Source organism: Ranitomeya imitator, chromosome 5, assembly GCF_032444005.1.
Source record: "Ranitomeya imitator isolate aRanImi1 chromosome 5, aRanImi1.pri, whole genome shotgun sequence".
NCBI classification, from domain to species: domain Eukaryota; kingdom Metazoa; phylum Chordata; class Amphibia; order Anura; family Dendrobatidae; genus Ranitomeya; species Ranitomeya imitator.
This window is the reverse complement of record NC_091286.1, coordinates 160,352,876-160,369,528: the sequence shown is the minus strand read 5'-3', so window position 1 is coordinate 160,369,528 and position 16,653 is coordinate 160,352,876. Positions and strand designations below refer to the sequence as shown.

Here is a 16,653-nt window from a genome sequence, read left to right as displayed (position 1 = left end):
TATCTCAGTTAGACGGGGTGATTATTTTACATATTTAACATAATAAGAAAACCAAATGGTTAGTTACTCCAAAAGCGGAATCCTTCACACATATGCACTTGAAATATTTGTGCAAAAAAATTTTTGGGTAACAATTTTAACAAAAAGTTGACAGACAATAAGATTTTCAGCATGAAAAATGGTATGGGGCTGATCCAGTAAGGGTATGTGCCCACGATCCAGAGGTGCGGCGGGCTTGACGCTGCGTATTTATGCAGAGTCAAACCTGCAGCGGCAAGATGATGCAGCCTAGTGAATGGGATTTTGAAGAACTCCCATGTCTACTATGCGTCCACAGACGCCTGCAGATCACCCTCGGATACCGACATGCGGCGCGTCTTTCCAGACAGCAGCATGTCAATTTCAAGAGAAAAGACATCAACAGAAATGTATTGAATGCGGTAAATCTGCCTTTTTCATGCGGATTTACCTATGTTCAATAGAGAGCAATGCTTTGGACACTGCATCCAATACGTTGCTGGTTCTGGATCGTGGGCACCCAGCCTAAGACTGGCATTGTGCATTCTAGTCAAACAGCAGCCACCACACGTGCTTGTGTTTTGGAGGAAGTTTTTCCCTTGAATGACACCATCAGTTTTACTATATAGTGTACTGAAACTAATGCGCAGAGAATCTGTGGAAAAAAAGTAATTCTGCCATTGTTTTATAGCGTTCAGGATGCGGTGACCGTGACTTGGCAACTTGATTCTCCAGGTCAGTAGGATTACAGCAATATTAAACTTGCTCAGGCTTTTATTTTTATTTTTTTAAATGGTGAAAAATTATTAAATAATTTTGCCTGATTTATACCATTTTGGGGCACATAATATGATTTATTCGCTTTTTATTGCATTGTTTATGAAAAGCAACCAAAAACCAGCAATTCTAGCATTTTGAGTTTTTTCTGTACATCGTTTAATAGATGGGGCTTCAGTACTTATACTGACTGTTTAACCCCTTAAAGATCAGGCCAAATTTTTTAAATCTAACAAGTTTCAAATCATGTGGTAATTAGTGGTTCTGTTTTTTTACATAACACACTGCTCTTTATGTTAGTGGTAAATTTAGGTCGGTGTGTTTTGCGTTTCTTTGTAAAAATATTGGAATTCTGCTGAAAATTTGGAAAAATTTGCAATTTTCAAACTTTCAATCTTTAGATCCTTAAACCAGTAAGTCATGCCATACAAAATAACTAATCAAACATTTCCCATATATCTACTTTACGTACATGTGCATCAGTTTTCAAACATCATTTTATGTTAGGAAGTTAGGGGGCGTTAAAACTTTAGCAGCAATTTACATTTTTTTTTCAAGAAATTTACAAAATCTGATTTTAAGGACCTGTTCAGATTTCCATGTACTTTGATAGGCCTATATATTGGAAACTTACCAAAGGTGATACCAGTTTAAAAACTGCACCCTTCAAATACTTCAAAACTGCTTTCTTGAAATTTTGTTTAAATTCTTCAGGTCCAACACATGAATTAAAGGGGTACGTTGGGGAGATAAAACATTTTTTGAACTGTTCCTGCCCTCAAAACTATAAAAATGAGATGCCCAGTGCACTTTTATTATCTTTTATAACACTTGTAATTCAGTGCGACAGCAGCTGCTCCTTACTGCTTCCCCCTCCCATATGGGATAATGTCACACAGAAGTGAGAAGCTCCCTGCTGTAATAGCCAGCCCAAGAGGGGCTGCTCCTGCCTTGTACTCTACACAACTTAATTACCACATTAAAAAATTCACATACCAGAAAAACACTAGGTCAATTCCAATATAGGGTCACTCTGTGGGGGTTTTCACTATTTAGGCACATCATGGGCTCTGCACACGAAATGGCGTCCACTATTTATTCCAGCCAATTTTGCATTTCAAAAGTCAAACGTTGCTCCTTGCCTTCCGAGCCTTGTCTAGTACTTAAATAGTAGTTTTCCACCACATATGGGGCCTCACGGACACAGGAATATTTGCTTAACAAGTTGTATTGTCCATTTTCTCCTAGTACCTTTTTAAGAATGCTAAATTATGGTATAAAGCAACTACGTATTTTGTGGGGGAAAAAAGTAAAATGTTAATTTTTTTCCACGTTGCTTTAGTTCCTGTGTAGCACCTCAAACGATTAATAATCTTCTTGAATGTGGTTTTGAGTGGGTGCAGTATTTAGAATGGTGTAACTTTTGGGTATTTTCTGTCATACAGGCCCATCAAAGTCACTTACATGTGAGGCGGTTCCTAAAAAAAATTGCTTTTGTAAATTTTGTGGGAAAAAATGAGAAATTGCTGATAAAATTTTAATTTACTAACAAAAAAAACCCAACAAAATAATGTTTCAAAAATTATGCTTATGTAAAGTAGATATATGATAAATGTTATTTATTAACTATTGTGTGTAGTTTTGTGGCATAAAAATTAGAGAATTAGAAATTTTGAAAATTGCAACATTTTTGGCAAATTTCTGATTTTTTCATAAATGAATTTAAAAAATATTTACCTAAATTTACCCCTAACAAAGTACAACACATCACAAAAAAAAAGTCTCAGAACCACTGGGATACATTGAAGTGTTCCAGAGTTATTATCACAAAATGACACTAATCAGAACTGTAAAACCTGGCCTAGTCAGGAAGGTGAAAACAGGCTGGGTGGTGAAGGGGTTAAACATTTAATAGTTCTATCTATTAAGCAATGGCTGTAATGTAACAGCAATAATCATTCTGACTTGCATGTGATGAATCAATATTCCAGCATGACATGGCTGTTATCTCTTTGACTCATTTTATTGGGAAGGTGGAAGCACTAGAAACAGTATGTTGTAAAACTCAGCAAGCCCCCTTTACCGCTAGTGACCTGGTAGTTTTCAGCATGGGTCATCATCAATTTAACCCCTTCATGACCCAGCCTATTTTGACCTTAAAGACCTTGCCGTTTTTTGCAATTCTGACCAGTGTCCCTTTATGAGGTAATAACTCAGGAACGCTTCAACGGATCCTAGCGGTTCTGAGACTGTATTTTCGTGACATATTGGGCTTCATGTTAGTGGTAAATTTAGGTCAATAAATTCTGTGTTTATTTGTGATAAAAACGGAAATTTGGCGAAAATTTTGAAAATTTCGCAATTTTCACATTTTGAATTTTTATTCTGTTAAACCAGAGAGTTATGTGACACAAAATAGTTAATAAATAACATTTCCCACATGTATACTTTACATCAGCACAATTTTGGATACAAATTTTTTTTTTGCTAGGAAGTTATAAGGGTTAAAATTTGACCAGCAATTTCTCATTTTTACAACGAAATTTACAAAACCATTTTTTTAGGGACCACCTCACATTTGAAGTCAGTTTGAGGGGTCTATATGGCTGAAAATACCCAAAAGTGACACCATTCTAAAAAATGCACCCCTCAAGGTACTCAAAACCACATTCAAGAAGTTTATTAACCCTTCAGGTGCTTCACAGCAGCAGAAGCAACATGGAAGGAAAAAATGAACATTTAACTTTTTAGTCACAAAAATTATCTTTTAGCAACAATTTTTTTATTTTCCCAATGGTAAAAGGAGAAACTGAACCACGAAAGTTGTTGTCCAATTTGTCCTGAGTACGCTGATACCTCATATGTGGGGGTAAACCACTGTTTGGGCGCACGGCAGGGCTTGGAAGGGAAGGAGCGCCATTTGACTTTTTGAATGAAAAATTGGCTCCACTCTTTAGCGGACACCATGTCACGTTTGGAGAGCCCCCGCGTGCCTAAAAATTGGAGATCCCCCACAAGTGACCCCATTTTGGAAACTAGACGCCCCAAGGAACTTATCTAGATGCTTAGTGAGCACTTTGAACCCCCAGGTGCTTCACAAATTGATCCGTAAAAATGAAAAGGTACTTTTTTTTTCACAAAAAAATTCTTTTAGCCTCAATTTTTTCATTTTCACATGGGCAAAAGGATAAAATGGATCCTAAAATTTGTTGGGCAATTTCTCCTGAGTACACCAATACCTCACATGTGGGGGTAAACCACTGTTTGGGCACATGGTAAGGCTCGGAAGGGAAGGAGCGCCATTTGACTTTTTGAATGAAAAATTATCTCCATCGTTAGCGGACACCATGTCGCGTTTGGAGAGCCCCTGTGTGCCTAAACATTGGAGCTCCCCCACAAGTGACCCCATTTTGGAAACTAGACCCCCCAAGGAACTTATCTAGATGCATATTGAGCACTTTAAACCCCCAGGTGCTTCACAGAAGTTTATAACGCAGAGCCATGAAAATAAAAAAATTATTTTCTCAAAAATGATCTTTTAGCCTGCAATTTTTTATTTTCCCAAAGGTAACAGGAGAAATTTGACCCCAAAAGTTGTTGTCCAGTTTCTCCTGAGTACGCTGATACCCCATATGTGGGGGTAAACCACTGTTTGGGCACATGCCAGGGCTCGGAAGTGAAGTAGTGACGTTTTGAAATGCAGACTTTGATGGAATGCTCTGTGGGCGTCACGTTGCGTTTGCAGAGCCCCTGAAGTGGCTAAACAGTAGAAACCCCCCACAAGTGACCCCATTTTGGAAACTAGACCCCGAAAGGAACTTATCTAGATGTGTGGTGAGCACTTTGAACCCCCAAGTGCTTCATAGAAATTTATAATGCAGAGCCGTGAAAATAATAAATACGTTTTCTTTCCTCAAAAATAATTATTTAGCCCAGAATTTTTTATTTTCCCAAGGGTTACAGGAGAAATTGGACCCCAAAAGTTCTTGCCCAGTTTCTCCTGAGTACGCCGATACCCCATGTGTGGGGGTAAACCACTGTTTGGGCACACGTCGGGGCTCAGAAGGGAAGTGGTGACTTTTGAAATGCAGACTTTGATGGAATGGTCCGCGGGCGTCACGTTGCGTTTGCAGAGCCCCTGGTGTGCCTAAACAGTAGAAACCCCCCACAAGTGACCCCCCAAGGAACTTATCTAGATATGTGGTGAGCACTTTGAACCCCCAAGTGCTTCACAGACGTTTACAACGCAGAGCCGTAAAAATAAAAAAATCACTTTTCTTTCCTCAAAAATGATGTTTTAGCAAGCATTTTTTTATTTTCACAAGGGTAACAGGAGAATTTGGACCCCAGTAATTGTTGCGCAGTTTATCCTGAGTATGCTGGTACCCCATATGTGGGGGTAAACCACTGTTTGGGCACACGTCGGGGCTCGGAATTGAGGGAGCACCATTTGACTTTTTGAATACGAGATTGGCTGGAATCAATGGTGGCGCCATGTTGCGTTTGGAGACCCCTGATGTGCCTAAACAGTGGAAACCCCTCAATTCTACCTCCAACACTAACCCCAACACACCCCTAACCCTAATCCCAACTGTAGCCATAACCCTAATCACAACCCTAACCACAACCCTAATTCCAACCCTAACCCTAAGGCTATGTGCCCACGTTGCGGATTCGTGTGAGATTTTTCAGCATCATTTTTGAAAAATCCGCGGGTAAAAGGCACTGCGTTTTACCTGCGGATTTTCCGCGGATTTCCAGTGTTTTTTGTGCGGATTTCACCTGCGGATTCCTATTGAGGAACAGGTGTAAAACGCTGCGGAATCCGCACAAAGAATTGACATGCTGCGGAAAATACAACGCAGCGTTTCCGCGCGGGATTTTCCGCACCATGGGCACAGCGGATTTGGTTTTCCATAGGTTTACATGGAACTGTAAACCTGATGGAACACTGCTGCGAATCCGCAGCGGCCAATCCGCTGCGGATCCGCAGCCAAATCCGCACCGTGTGCACATAGCCTAATTTTAAAGGTATGTGCACACGCTGCGGAAAACGCTGCGGATCCGCAGCAGTTTCCCATGAGTTTACAGTTCAATGTAAACCTATGGGAAACAAAAATCGCTGTACACATGCTGCGGAAAAACTGCACGGAAACGCAGCGGTTTACATTACGCAGCATGTCACTTCTTTCTGCGGATTCCGCAGCGGTTTTACAACTGCTCCAATAGAAAATCGCAGTTGTAAAACCGCAGTGAAATGCACAGAAAAAACGCGGTAAATCCGCCATAAATCCGCAGCGGTTTAGCACTGCGAATTTATCAAATCCGCAGCGGAAAAAATTCTTTATTTTTTTATTGTCCCTACCTATGGGGGTGACAAAGGGGGGGGGGGTCATTTATTATTTTTTTTATTTTGATCACTGTGATATAATCTCTCTCAGTGATCAAAATGCACTTTGGAACGAATCTGCCGGCCGGCAGATTCGGCGGGAGCACTGCGCATGCGCCCGCCATTTTGGAAGATGGCGGCGCCCAGGGAGAAGACGGACGGACCCCGGCAGGATCGGTAAGTATGATGGGGTGGGGGGGATCGGAGCATGGGGGGGTGGATCGGAGCGCGGGGGGGTGGAACGGAGCACGGGGGGTGGAACGGAGCACGGGGGGGTGATTGGAGCACGGGAGGAGCGGACAAGAGCACGGGGGGAGCGGAGCACAGGACGGAGGGGAGCCGGAGCAGTGTACCGGACAGATCGGAGGGCTGGGGGGGCGATCGGTGGGGTGGGTGCACATTAGTGTTTCCAGCCATGGCCGATGATATTGCAGCATCGGCCATGGCTGGATTGTAATATTTCACCAGTTGTAATAGGTGAAATATTACAAATCGCTCTGATTGGCAGTTTCACTTTCAACAGCCAATCAGAGCGATCGTAGCCACGGGGGGGTGAAGCCACCCCCCCTGGGCTAAACTACCACTCCCCCTGTCCCTGCAGATCGGGTGAAATGGGAGTTAACCCTTTCACCCGATCTGCAGGGACGCGATCTTTCCATGACGCCACATAGGCGTCATGGGTCGGATTGGCACCGACTTTCATGACGCCTACGTGGTGTCATGGGTTGGGAAGGGGTTAAAGGGAACATGTCACCAGGTTCGGCCAATATGAGATGCAGCCACCGCCTTTAAGGGCTTATCTACAGCATTCTATAATGCTATATATCTGCCCCCAACCCGACCTGGAAGAACTGAAAAATAACTTTTATTACACTCACCTGAGGGTTGGTCTGGTCCGAGGGGTGTTGCTCTTCTTGGTCCGATGCCTCCCATCTTCTGATGATCGCTGTCCTCCTTCTTGGTTCGAGTGGATGACGTGTCCCTGCATCAACCACACTGTCTGCTCGGCATCGTGCTCCTGCACAGGCATACTTATATGCCCTGTTGAGGGCAGAGCAAAGTACTGCAGTGTGCAGGCGCTGGGCTTCACTGACCTTTTCTGGCGCCTGCGCACTGCACTACTTTGCTCTGCCCTCAACAGGAGGGCAATAACGATCAGATTGTGCGAATGGTGGAGGGAGGCGTCATCCACACGAACCAAGAAGGAGGACAGCGATCATAAGAAGATGGGAGGCGTCGAAACAAGAGCAACACCCCTCGGACAGGACCACCCTGCAGGTGAGTATAATAAGTAATTTTTCTTCTCTTATAGGTCGGGTTGGGGCTTATAAACAGCATTATTAACCCCTTCCCGACCTGTGACACAGCGTATGCGTCATGAAAGTCGGTGCCAATCCGACCTGTGACGCATATGCTGTGTCACAGAATGATCGCGTCCCTGCAGATCGGGTGAAAGGGTTAACTCCCATTTCACCCGATCTGCAGGGACAGGGGGAGTGGTAGTTTAGCCCAGGGGGGGTGGCTTCACCCCCCCGTGGCTACGATCGCTCTGATTGGCTGTTGAAAGTGAAACTGCCAATCAGAGCGATTTGTAATATTTCACCTAAAAAACTGGTGAAATATTACATTCCAGCCATGGCCGATGCTGCAATATCATCGGCCATGGCTGGAAACACTTATGTGCACCCACCCCACCGATCGCCCCCCCAGCCCCCCAATCTGTGCTCCGCTCCCCTCCGTCCTGTGCTCCGCTCCCCCGTCCTCCTGTCCGCTCCCCCCGTGCTCCAATCACACCCCCCGTGCTCCAATCAAACCCCCCGCACTCCGATCCCCTCCCCCGCACAGCGATCCCCCCGTGCTCCGATCCACCCCCCCGCACAGCGATCCCCCACCCCGTGCTCCAATCCACCCCCCGTGTTTCGATCCACCCGCCCCCCATGCTCCGATCCACCCCCCCCCCCCCCGTGCTCCGACGCCCTCCCGTGCCCTGATCTCCCCCCCTCTTCTTCGATCTCTTCTTTCCTGGGCGCCGCCATCTTCCAAAATGGCGGGCGCATGTGCAGTGCGCCCGCCGAATCTGCCAGCCGGCAGATTCGTTCCAGAGTGAATTTTGATCACTGAGATATAACCTCTCAGTGATCAAAATAAAAAAAATAATAAATGACCCCCCCCCCCCTTTGTCACCCCCATAGGTAGGGACAATAAAAAAAAATAAAGAATTTTTTTTTTCCACTAAGGTTGGGGTAAGAACTAGGGTTAGGGGTAGGGTTAGGGTTCGGGATGTGCACACGTATTCTGGTCCTCTGCGGATTTTTCCGCAGAGGATTTGATAAATCCGCAGTGCTAAACCGCTGCGGATTTACCGCGGTTTTTCTGCGCATTTCACTGCGGTTTTACAACTGCGATTTTCTATTGGAGCAGTTGTAAAACCGCTGCGGAATCCACAGAAAGAAGTGACATGCTGCGGAATGTAAACCGCTGCATTTCCGTGCAGTTTTTCTGCAGCATGTGTACAGCGATTTTTGTTTCCCATAGGTTTACATTGAACTGTAAACTCATGGGAAACTGCTGCGGATCCGCAGCGTTTTCCGCAGCATGTGCACATACCTTTAGAATTAGGTTATGTGCACATGGTGCGGCTTTGGCTGCGGATCCGCAGCAATGTTCCATCAGGTTTACAGTACCATGTAAACATATGGAAAACCAAATCCGCTGTGCCCATGGTGCGGAAAATACCACGCGGAAACGCTGCGTTGTATTTTCCGCAGCATGTCAATTCTTTGTGCGGATTCCGCAGCGTTTTACACCTGTTCCTCAATAGGAATCCACAGGTGAAATCCGCACAAAAAACACTGGCAATCCGCGGTAAATCCGCAGGTAAAACGCAGTGCCTTTTACCCGCGGATTTTTCAAAAATGGTGCGGAAATATCTCACACGAATCCGCAACGTGGGCACATAGCCTTAGGGTTAGGGTTGGGTTGGAATTAGGGTTGTGGTTAGGGGTGTGTTGGGGTTAGGGTTGTGGTTAGGGGTGTGATGGGGTTAGGGTTGTGATTATGGTTACGGCTACAGTTGGGATAAGGGTTAGGGGTGTGTTGGAGTTAGAATTGAGGGGTTTCCACTGTTTAGGCACATCAGGGGGTCTCCAAACGCAACATGGCACCACCATTGATTCCAGCCAATCTTGTATTCAAAAAGTCAAATGGTGCTCCATCACTTCCGAGCCCCGACGTGTGCCCAAACAGTGGTTTACCCCCACATATGGGGTACCAGCATACTCAGGACAAACTGCGCAACAATTACTGGGGTCCAGTTTCTCCTGTTACCCTTGAGAAAATAAAAAATTGCTTGCTAAAACATCATTTTTGAGGAAAGAAAAATGATTTTTTATTTTCACGGCTCTGCGTTGTAAACGTCTGTGAAGCACTTGGGGGTTCAAAGTGCTCACCACATAGCTAGATAAGTTCCTTGGGGGGTCTAGTTTCCAAAATGGGGTCACTTGTGGGGGGTTTCTACTGTTTAGGCACACCAGGGGCTCTGCAAACGCAACGTGACGCCCGCAGAGCATTCCATCAAAGTCTGCATTTCAAAACGTCACTACTTCACTTCCGAGCCCCAGCATGTGCCTAAACAGTGGTTTACCCCCACATATGGAGTATCAGCGTACTCAGGAGAAACTGGACAACAACTTTTGGGGTCAAATTTCCCCTGTTACCCTTGGGAAAATAAAAAAATTGCGGGCTAAAAAAATCATTTTTGAGAAAAGAAATTTTTTTTTTATTTTCATGGCTCTGCGTTATAAACTTCTGTGAAGCACTTGAGGGTTGAAAGTGCTCACCACAGATCTAGATTAGTTCCTTTGGGGGTCTAGTTTCCAAAATGGGGTCATTTGTGGGGGATCTCCAATGTTTAAGCACACAGGGGCTCTCCAAACGCGACATGGTGTCCGCTAATGATTGGAGCTAATTTTCCATTTAAAAAGCCAAATGGCGTGCCTTCCCTTCTGAGCCTTGCCGTGGGCCCAAACAGTGGTTTACCCCCACATATGGGGTATCTGCGTACTCAGGACAAACTGGACAACAACATTTGGGGTCCAATTTCTCCTATTACCATTGGCAAAATAGGAAATTCCAGGCTAAAAAATCATTTTTGAGAAAAGAAAAATTATTTTTTATTTTCATGGCTCTGCATTATAAACTTCTGTGAAGCACCTGGGGGTTTAAAGTGCTCACTAGGCATCTAGATAAGTTCCTTGGGGGGTCCAGTTTCCAAAATGGGGTCACTTGTGGGGGAGCTCCAATGTTTAGGCACACAGGGTCTCTCCAAACGCGACATAGTGTCCGCTAACGATGGAGATAATTTTTCATTCAAAAAGTCAAATGGTGCTCCTTCCCTTCCGAGCCTTACCATGTGCCCAAACAGTGGTTTACCCCCACATGTGAGGTATCGGTGTACTCAGGAGAAATTGCCCAACAAATTTTAGGATCCATTTTATCCTGTTGTCCATGTGAAAATGAAAAAATTGAGGCTAAAAGAATTTTTTTGTGAAAAAAAAGTACTTTTTCATTTTTACGGATCAATTTGTGAAGCTCCTGGGGGTTTAAAGGGCTCACTATGTATCTAGATAAGTTCCTTGGGGCGTCTAGTTTCCAAAATGGGGTCACTTGTGGGGGAGCTCCAATTTTTAGGCACACGGGGGCCCTCCAAACGTGACATGGTGTCCGCTAAAGAGCGCAGCCAATTTTTCATTCAAACAGTCAAATGGCGCTCCTTCCCTTCCAAGCCCTGCCGTGCGCCCAAACAGTGGTTTACCCCCATATATGAGGTATCAGCGTACTCAGGACAAATTGGACAACAACTTTCGTTGTTCAGTTTCTCCTTTTACCATTGGGAAAATAAAAAAATTGTTGCTGAAAAATCATTTTTGTGACTAAAAAGTAAAATGTTCATTTTTTCCTTCCATGTTGCTTCTGCTGCTGTGAAGCACCTGAAGGGTTAATAAACTTCTTGAATGTGGTTTTGTGCACCTTGAGGGGTGCAGTTTTTAGAATGGTGTCACTTTTGGGTATTTTCAGCCATATAGACCCCTCAAACTGACTTCAAATGTGAGGTGGTCCCTAAAAAAAATGGTTTTGTAAATTTCGTTGTAAAAATGAGAAATCGCTGGTCAAATTTTAACCCTTATAACTTCCTAGCAAAAAAAAATTTTGTTTCCAAAATTATGCTGATGTAAAGTATACATGTGGGAAATGTTATTTATTAACTATTTTGTGTCACATAACATTCAAAATGTGAAAATTGCGAAATTTTCAAAATTTTCGCCAAATTTCCGTTTTTATCACAAATAAACACAGAATTTATTGACCTAAATTTACAACTAACATGAAGCCCAATATGTCACGAAAAAACAATCTCAGAACCGCTAGGATCCATTGAAGCGTTCCTGAGTTATTACCTCATAAAGGGACACTGGTCAGAATTGCAAAAAACGGCAAGGTCTTTAAGGTCAAAATAGGCTGGGTCATGAAGGGGTTAAATGCTGTATAAAAGCCCTGAAAGGTGGTGGCCATAAATCGTATCGGCCAAACCTGGTGACAGGTTCCCTTTAACATGAGATACTGTCTGATCATATATTTCCTACACGGTTTCCCAAAACGTGCAGAAAACATCCAGTCTGGTGTTACGATCAGGTCATGGCCCTGTAGGGGACAATTAAGGAAGACACCATTTAGGTAAATTAAACTCTGCATATATTAAGATTTTAGTCATTGGCTGAATTGTTGGCTTTTGCAGTCTCACACTAGATACTTTTAAGCCAAACCAGTCAATAAAGGGGGATCTGTTGAAAGTAATGTCTATGAGGGCCCCAGACAAATGACTGTCGAGAGAGATATTGAGCAGGTATATCAGATTTTGCAGTGCCAAATGATTTGATGAGCCGCAATAGGAAATGTTTGGTGAAGAGAACACAGGAGTGCTTGGCTGAACGAGTGCCTATGTATGGGAGAGTAGGCTAGTATTGCTTTTAGCTGAACAATCGGCTGCACTCCACCTAAGGAGTATGGTGGGCTTGTTTATCTAACCACAGGATATCCACCACCCTCACCATCTGCAGTCAGCCCCAGGACCAAGCCCCATTTCCTCTGAGGAGGATGACGTCCCCAACGTCATCCACACTGAGCTGTCGCGCACTATCAGTGGAGAGCTAAGCGCAGCACAAGTGCACTGAACACTTAGTTCATCCCTGAACAGGGACAATATAAGAGCTAATCACGGATTAAGCGTGTATATACAAACGTTACCATCATTGATTACAGTCACTACATAAATCAGGAATAATATACATTTTCTATAAAGTATGAGAGGCCATGCAAATAGTTATCCTAATAGTAAATAGTAATAGTAAATAGTAAATAGCAAATAGTAAGCCAAACCAGACACTAAGGGCTCATGCAGACTTCAGTTGATATCTGTATGATCACGGACCACAATCAATACATGGCCTGGCCGCTGGTCTCCCAACCAGAAGATGACAGCTTCATATATATCAAAGAGGCCGTTATGCATTGTGGTCTGTGATCAGACAGAGATGCCCCAAACTCTGCATGAGCCCCAAGTCATGTGCAAGGCTCCTTAGCGGGTCGATACTGACTTTTAAAATTAGTACTTCCAATAGGTAGCACTAGAGTTCGACGCCTTTTCTCTTCTATACAGGCAATGTGCATATTTAATTTCCCAGAGGAGTATTGCATGGCCTAGAGGTCTCTTTACACAGGCATGTCACTCTACACACGGACAGATGTTACCCCTTACATCCTCATCAGAGGACTCTCTCATCCAATCAAATTCCACCTCTTGCTTTGAACTAACAAGAGACAAACAAGCCAAAACACCTGTCTGCAAATATGATTAAAAAAAAGTCAAACCAGACACTCCAAGCCATGTGGAAAAGCTCACTAAAGGGTCAATATTGACATTTAGATGACTATTTGCACACTATAAATAACATAAATTATATTTACACAACCAAAGAAATGTAATATTTGCAATACACATGTTGAAGAGCTGGTTACCTCAACAACTCTCTCAAGGAGGGGCTCCAGCCAATGTTCATTGCATTCACAGTGGCTATCAAGGAAAGTTAGAACTTTAGATTGGGCTGCATCTGCTCCCTTAACACGAGAACGCATCAGACCTGTTGTAACAGACAACTGAAATAAGCACAGGGATGACAAACTGAAATAAAAAAAAAAAAATCAGTAATTTCTGTACAAGTCAATTATTTTACTGACACAAAGTGTTAACATTTCATCAGAGGAAGGGAATCTGTCAGTAGGCTCAGTCCTCCTACGCCATGCATAAGAGCATGCAGGACAGAGAATGTGAATGGGTGACAGTACAGCGGAGTTATACTTTGTCTCATTACAAACACTTCCATCAGTTCTCACATGGTGATGCCAGCTGCCTCCATAATGGCTGCAGTGATGGAGTGTTAGTAATCACACTACGCTCTACTTTGCCACAGGCACTATGTAATAACACTGTTCTACAATGAGACCAAGAGTATTATAAACCTATAGAGAATTGAGTTCAAAAGCACTAAAATGAGAAAATACATTGTTTTATTAAAACAACAATGTTGTTACAATTAAAAACACAGAAATTTAAAAATAGAACCACAATGGGGAAAAAGCCGACACGGCAGAGATGATAAATACAAGCAATATAGTACAATTTGTGATGTACGGTGCCAATAATTTGCAGGAATGGGACAAAAATGCACAATGATGTAAATGCAAAATGTGATTCAAAGGGAACCTGTGACCAGAAATAACGCTGTTATCCTGGAGATATGCGGGTAATCTGCAGGTTAATAGCGTTACTATGCTGTCCGGCGCCAGCACGCAACTGAAGGCAGTGGGGAGAAAATGAACTTTATTCTCCCTGCCAGCATTCGGTTTTCAAATATAAAAAAACTGACCATTACATCCAAACAGAAAACAGGTGTGAACAGGTACTTACTAACAGAGTCCATCTCCATATACAACTAAGAAATAAAGTAGCACTCTGTAGTGCTATAGCATGATAAGGCGATTCTTGTTGCTGGGAACCTACCTAATATGAATCTTCTCTTTCGGCTGAAGCTTACATGCTGTAATTAAAAACTCCTGATGCTGCAGGGTGGAGTGTTCAGTCAGAGATCCTATTTATACAAATATTAAAAGACTGACCATCACTTCCAAACGGAAAACAGGTGTGTACAGGTGCTTTCTAAGAGTAGACCTCTCCATATATAACTAACAAATAAAGGAGCACTTTATAGTGCTATAGCATGCAAACGTGAAATATATGGAATTTGAATTGCATTACTCAGCCGCCATGATAGCCAGGTTCCCAGCAACAAGAATCACCCTATCATGGCTGCTGAGTAATGCAATTCAAATTCCATATATTTCACATTTGCATGCTATAGCACTATAAAGTGCTACTTTATTTGTTGGTTATATATGGAGATGTCTACTCTTAGAAAGCACCTGTACACACCTGTTTTCCGTTTGGAAGTGATGGTCAGTCTTTTGATATTTGTATAAATAGACTCTCTGACTGAACACTCCACCCCAACACTCCACCCCTCAGCCTTTGGAGTTTTTAAGTGCAGCAGGATCCTGCCTTCCCATATAAATGTAGGCTTCAGCCTAAAGGGAGGATTCGTATTAGGGTGATTCTTGTTGCTGGGAACCTGGCTAATACGAATTCTCCCTTTAGGCTGAAGCCTACATTTATATGGGAAGGCAGGATCCTGCTGCACTTAAAAACTCCAAAGGCTGAGGGGTGGAGTGTTCAGTCAGAGAGTCTATTTATACAAATATCAAAAGACCGACTGTCACTTCCAAACAGAAAACAGGTGTGTACAGGTGCTTACTAAGAGTAGACATCTTCATATAAAACCAACAAATAAAGTATTACTCTGTAGCATGCAAACAATAAATATATGAAATTTGAATTGCATTACTGTTCTAGAAAATAAGAAAAACTGATGCCTTCCCATATAAATGTAGGCTTCAGCATAATGAGAGGATTCACATTAGGCAAGTTCCCAGAATCACCTTATCATGGCTGCCGAGCACACAGGATTTGGCCAATTCAAGTAATCTCAACTTTTCCAATTTTCTAGTACAGTAATGCAATTCAAATATTTCAAGTTTGCACACTATAGCGCTACAGAGTACTACTTTATTTCTTAGCATTCGGTTTTCAATCATGGGGCGCCACGGCTTCAGTCATTGCTCTGAGAATACGTAACTGGAACCCTGGGACTTCCTGACAGCTGAGCGACTGCTATGTATACTCAGAGGGTGACTGAACCAGCAGTGGCCCTGCCCCCATGACTGAAAACCGAATGCTGGCACGGAGAATTAAGTTAATTTTCTCCCCGATGCATTTGGCTGAGGGCAGGCAACAGAAAGCATAATGATAATATTAATCAGTTGATTAATCTCATATCTGCAGGTTCATAGTGTTATTTCTGGTGACCGGTTCACTTTAAGTATATGCATGCTCATAAGATACCAAGTAGATGTATAGAAACATGTGGATCAGGGAATAAAACACACAATGCATAATTATACAATGGGTACGGAAAGTATTCAAACCCCTTTATATTTTTCACTCTGTTTCATTGCAGCCATTTGGTAAATTCAAAAAGGCTAATTTTTTTTCTCATTAATGTGCACCCTTGCACCCGATCTTGACTGAAAAAAAAAAAAAGAGAAATGTAGTAATTTTTGCAAATTTAAAAAAGAAAAACTGAAATATCACATGGTCATAAGTATTGAGACCCTTTGCTCAGTATGGAGTAGAAGCACCCTTTTGAGCTAGCACAGCCATGAGTCTTCTTGGGAATGATGCAACAAGTTCTTCACACCTGGATTTGGGGATCCTTTGCCATTCTTCCTTGCAGATCCTCTACAGTTCCATCAGGTTGGATGGTGAACGTTGGCAGACAGCCATTTTCAAGTCTCTCCAAAGATGCTCAATTTGGTTTAGGTCAGGGCTCTGGCTGGGCCAGTCAAGAATGGTCACAGAGTTGTTCTGAAGCCAGTCCTTTGTTATTTTAGCTGTGTGCTTAGGGTCATTGTCTTGTTGGAAGATAAACCTTTGGCCAAGTCTGAGGTCCAGAGCATTCTTGAAGAGGTTTTCATCCAGGATATCTCTGCACTTGGCCGCATTCAGGTTTCCTTTAATGGCAACCAGTGATCTTGTACCTGCAGCTGAAAAACACCCCCCCATAGCATGATGCTGCCACCACGTTTCACTGTTGGGAATGTATTGGGCAGGTGATGAGCAATGCCTGGTTTTCTCCACACAACGCTTAGAATTATCAACTCTATGCAGGCTTTCATATGTCTTGCACTGAGGAGAGGCTTCCACTGGCCCACTCTGCCATAAAGGCCTGACTGGTGGAGGA

At 43.2% G+C, this 16,653-nt stretch overlaps 1 protein-coding gene across 1 annotated transcript in view; it reads right to left on the bottom strand.

Moving 5' to 3' along the window:
• GALNT2 (polypeptide N-acetylgalactosaminyltransferase 2) overlaps nt 1-16,653 on the bottom strand; it is a 156,571-nt gene that overhangs the window by 76,326 nt on the left and 63,592 nt on the right. The window contains exon 7 of the mRNA XM_069769270.1: nt 13,259-13,380. Within this exon, the coding sequence (XP_069625371.1) occupies nt 13,259-13,380 (122 nt within the window). The remainder of the gene's footprint in view (nt 1-13,258; nt 13,381-16,653) is intronic.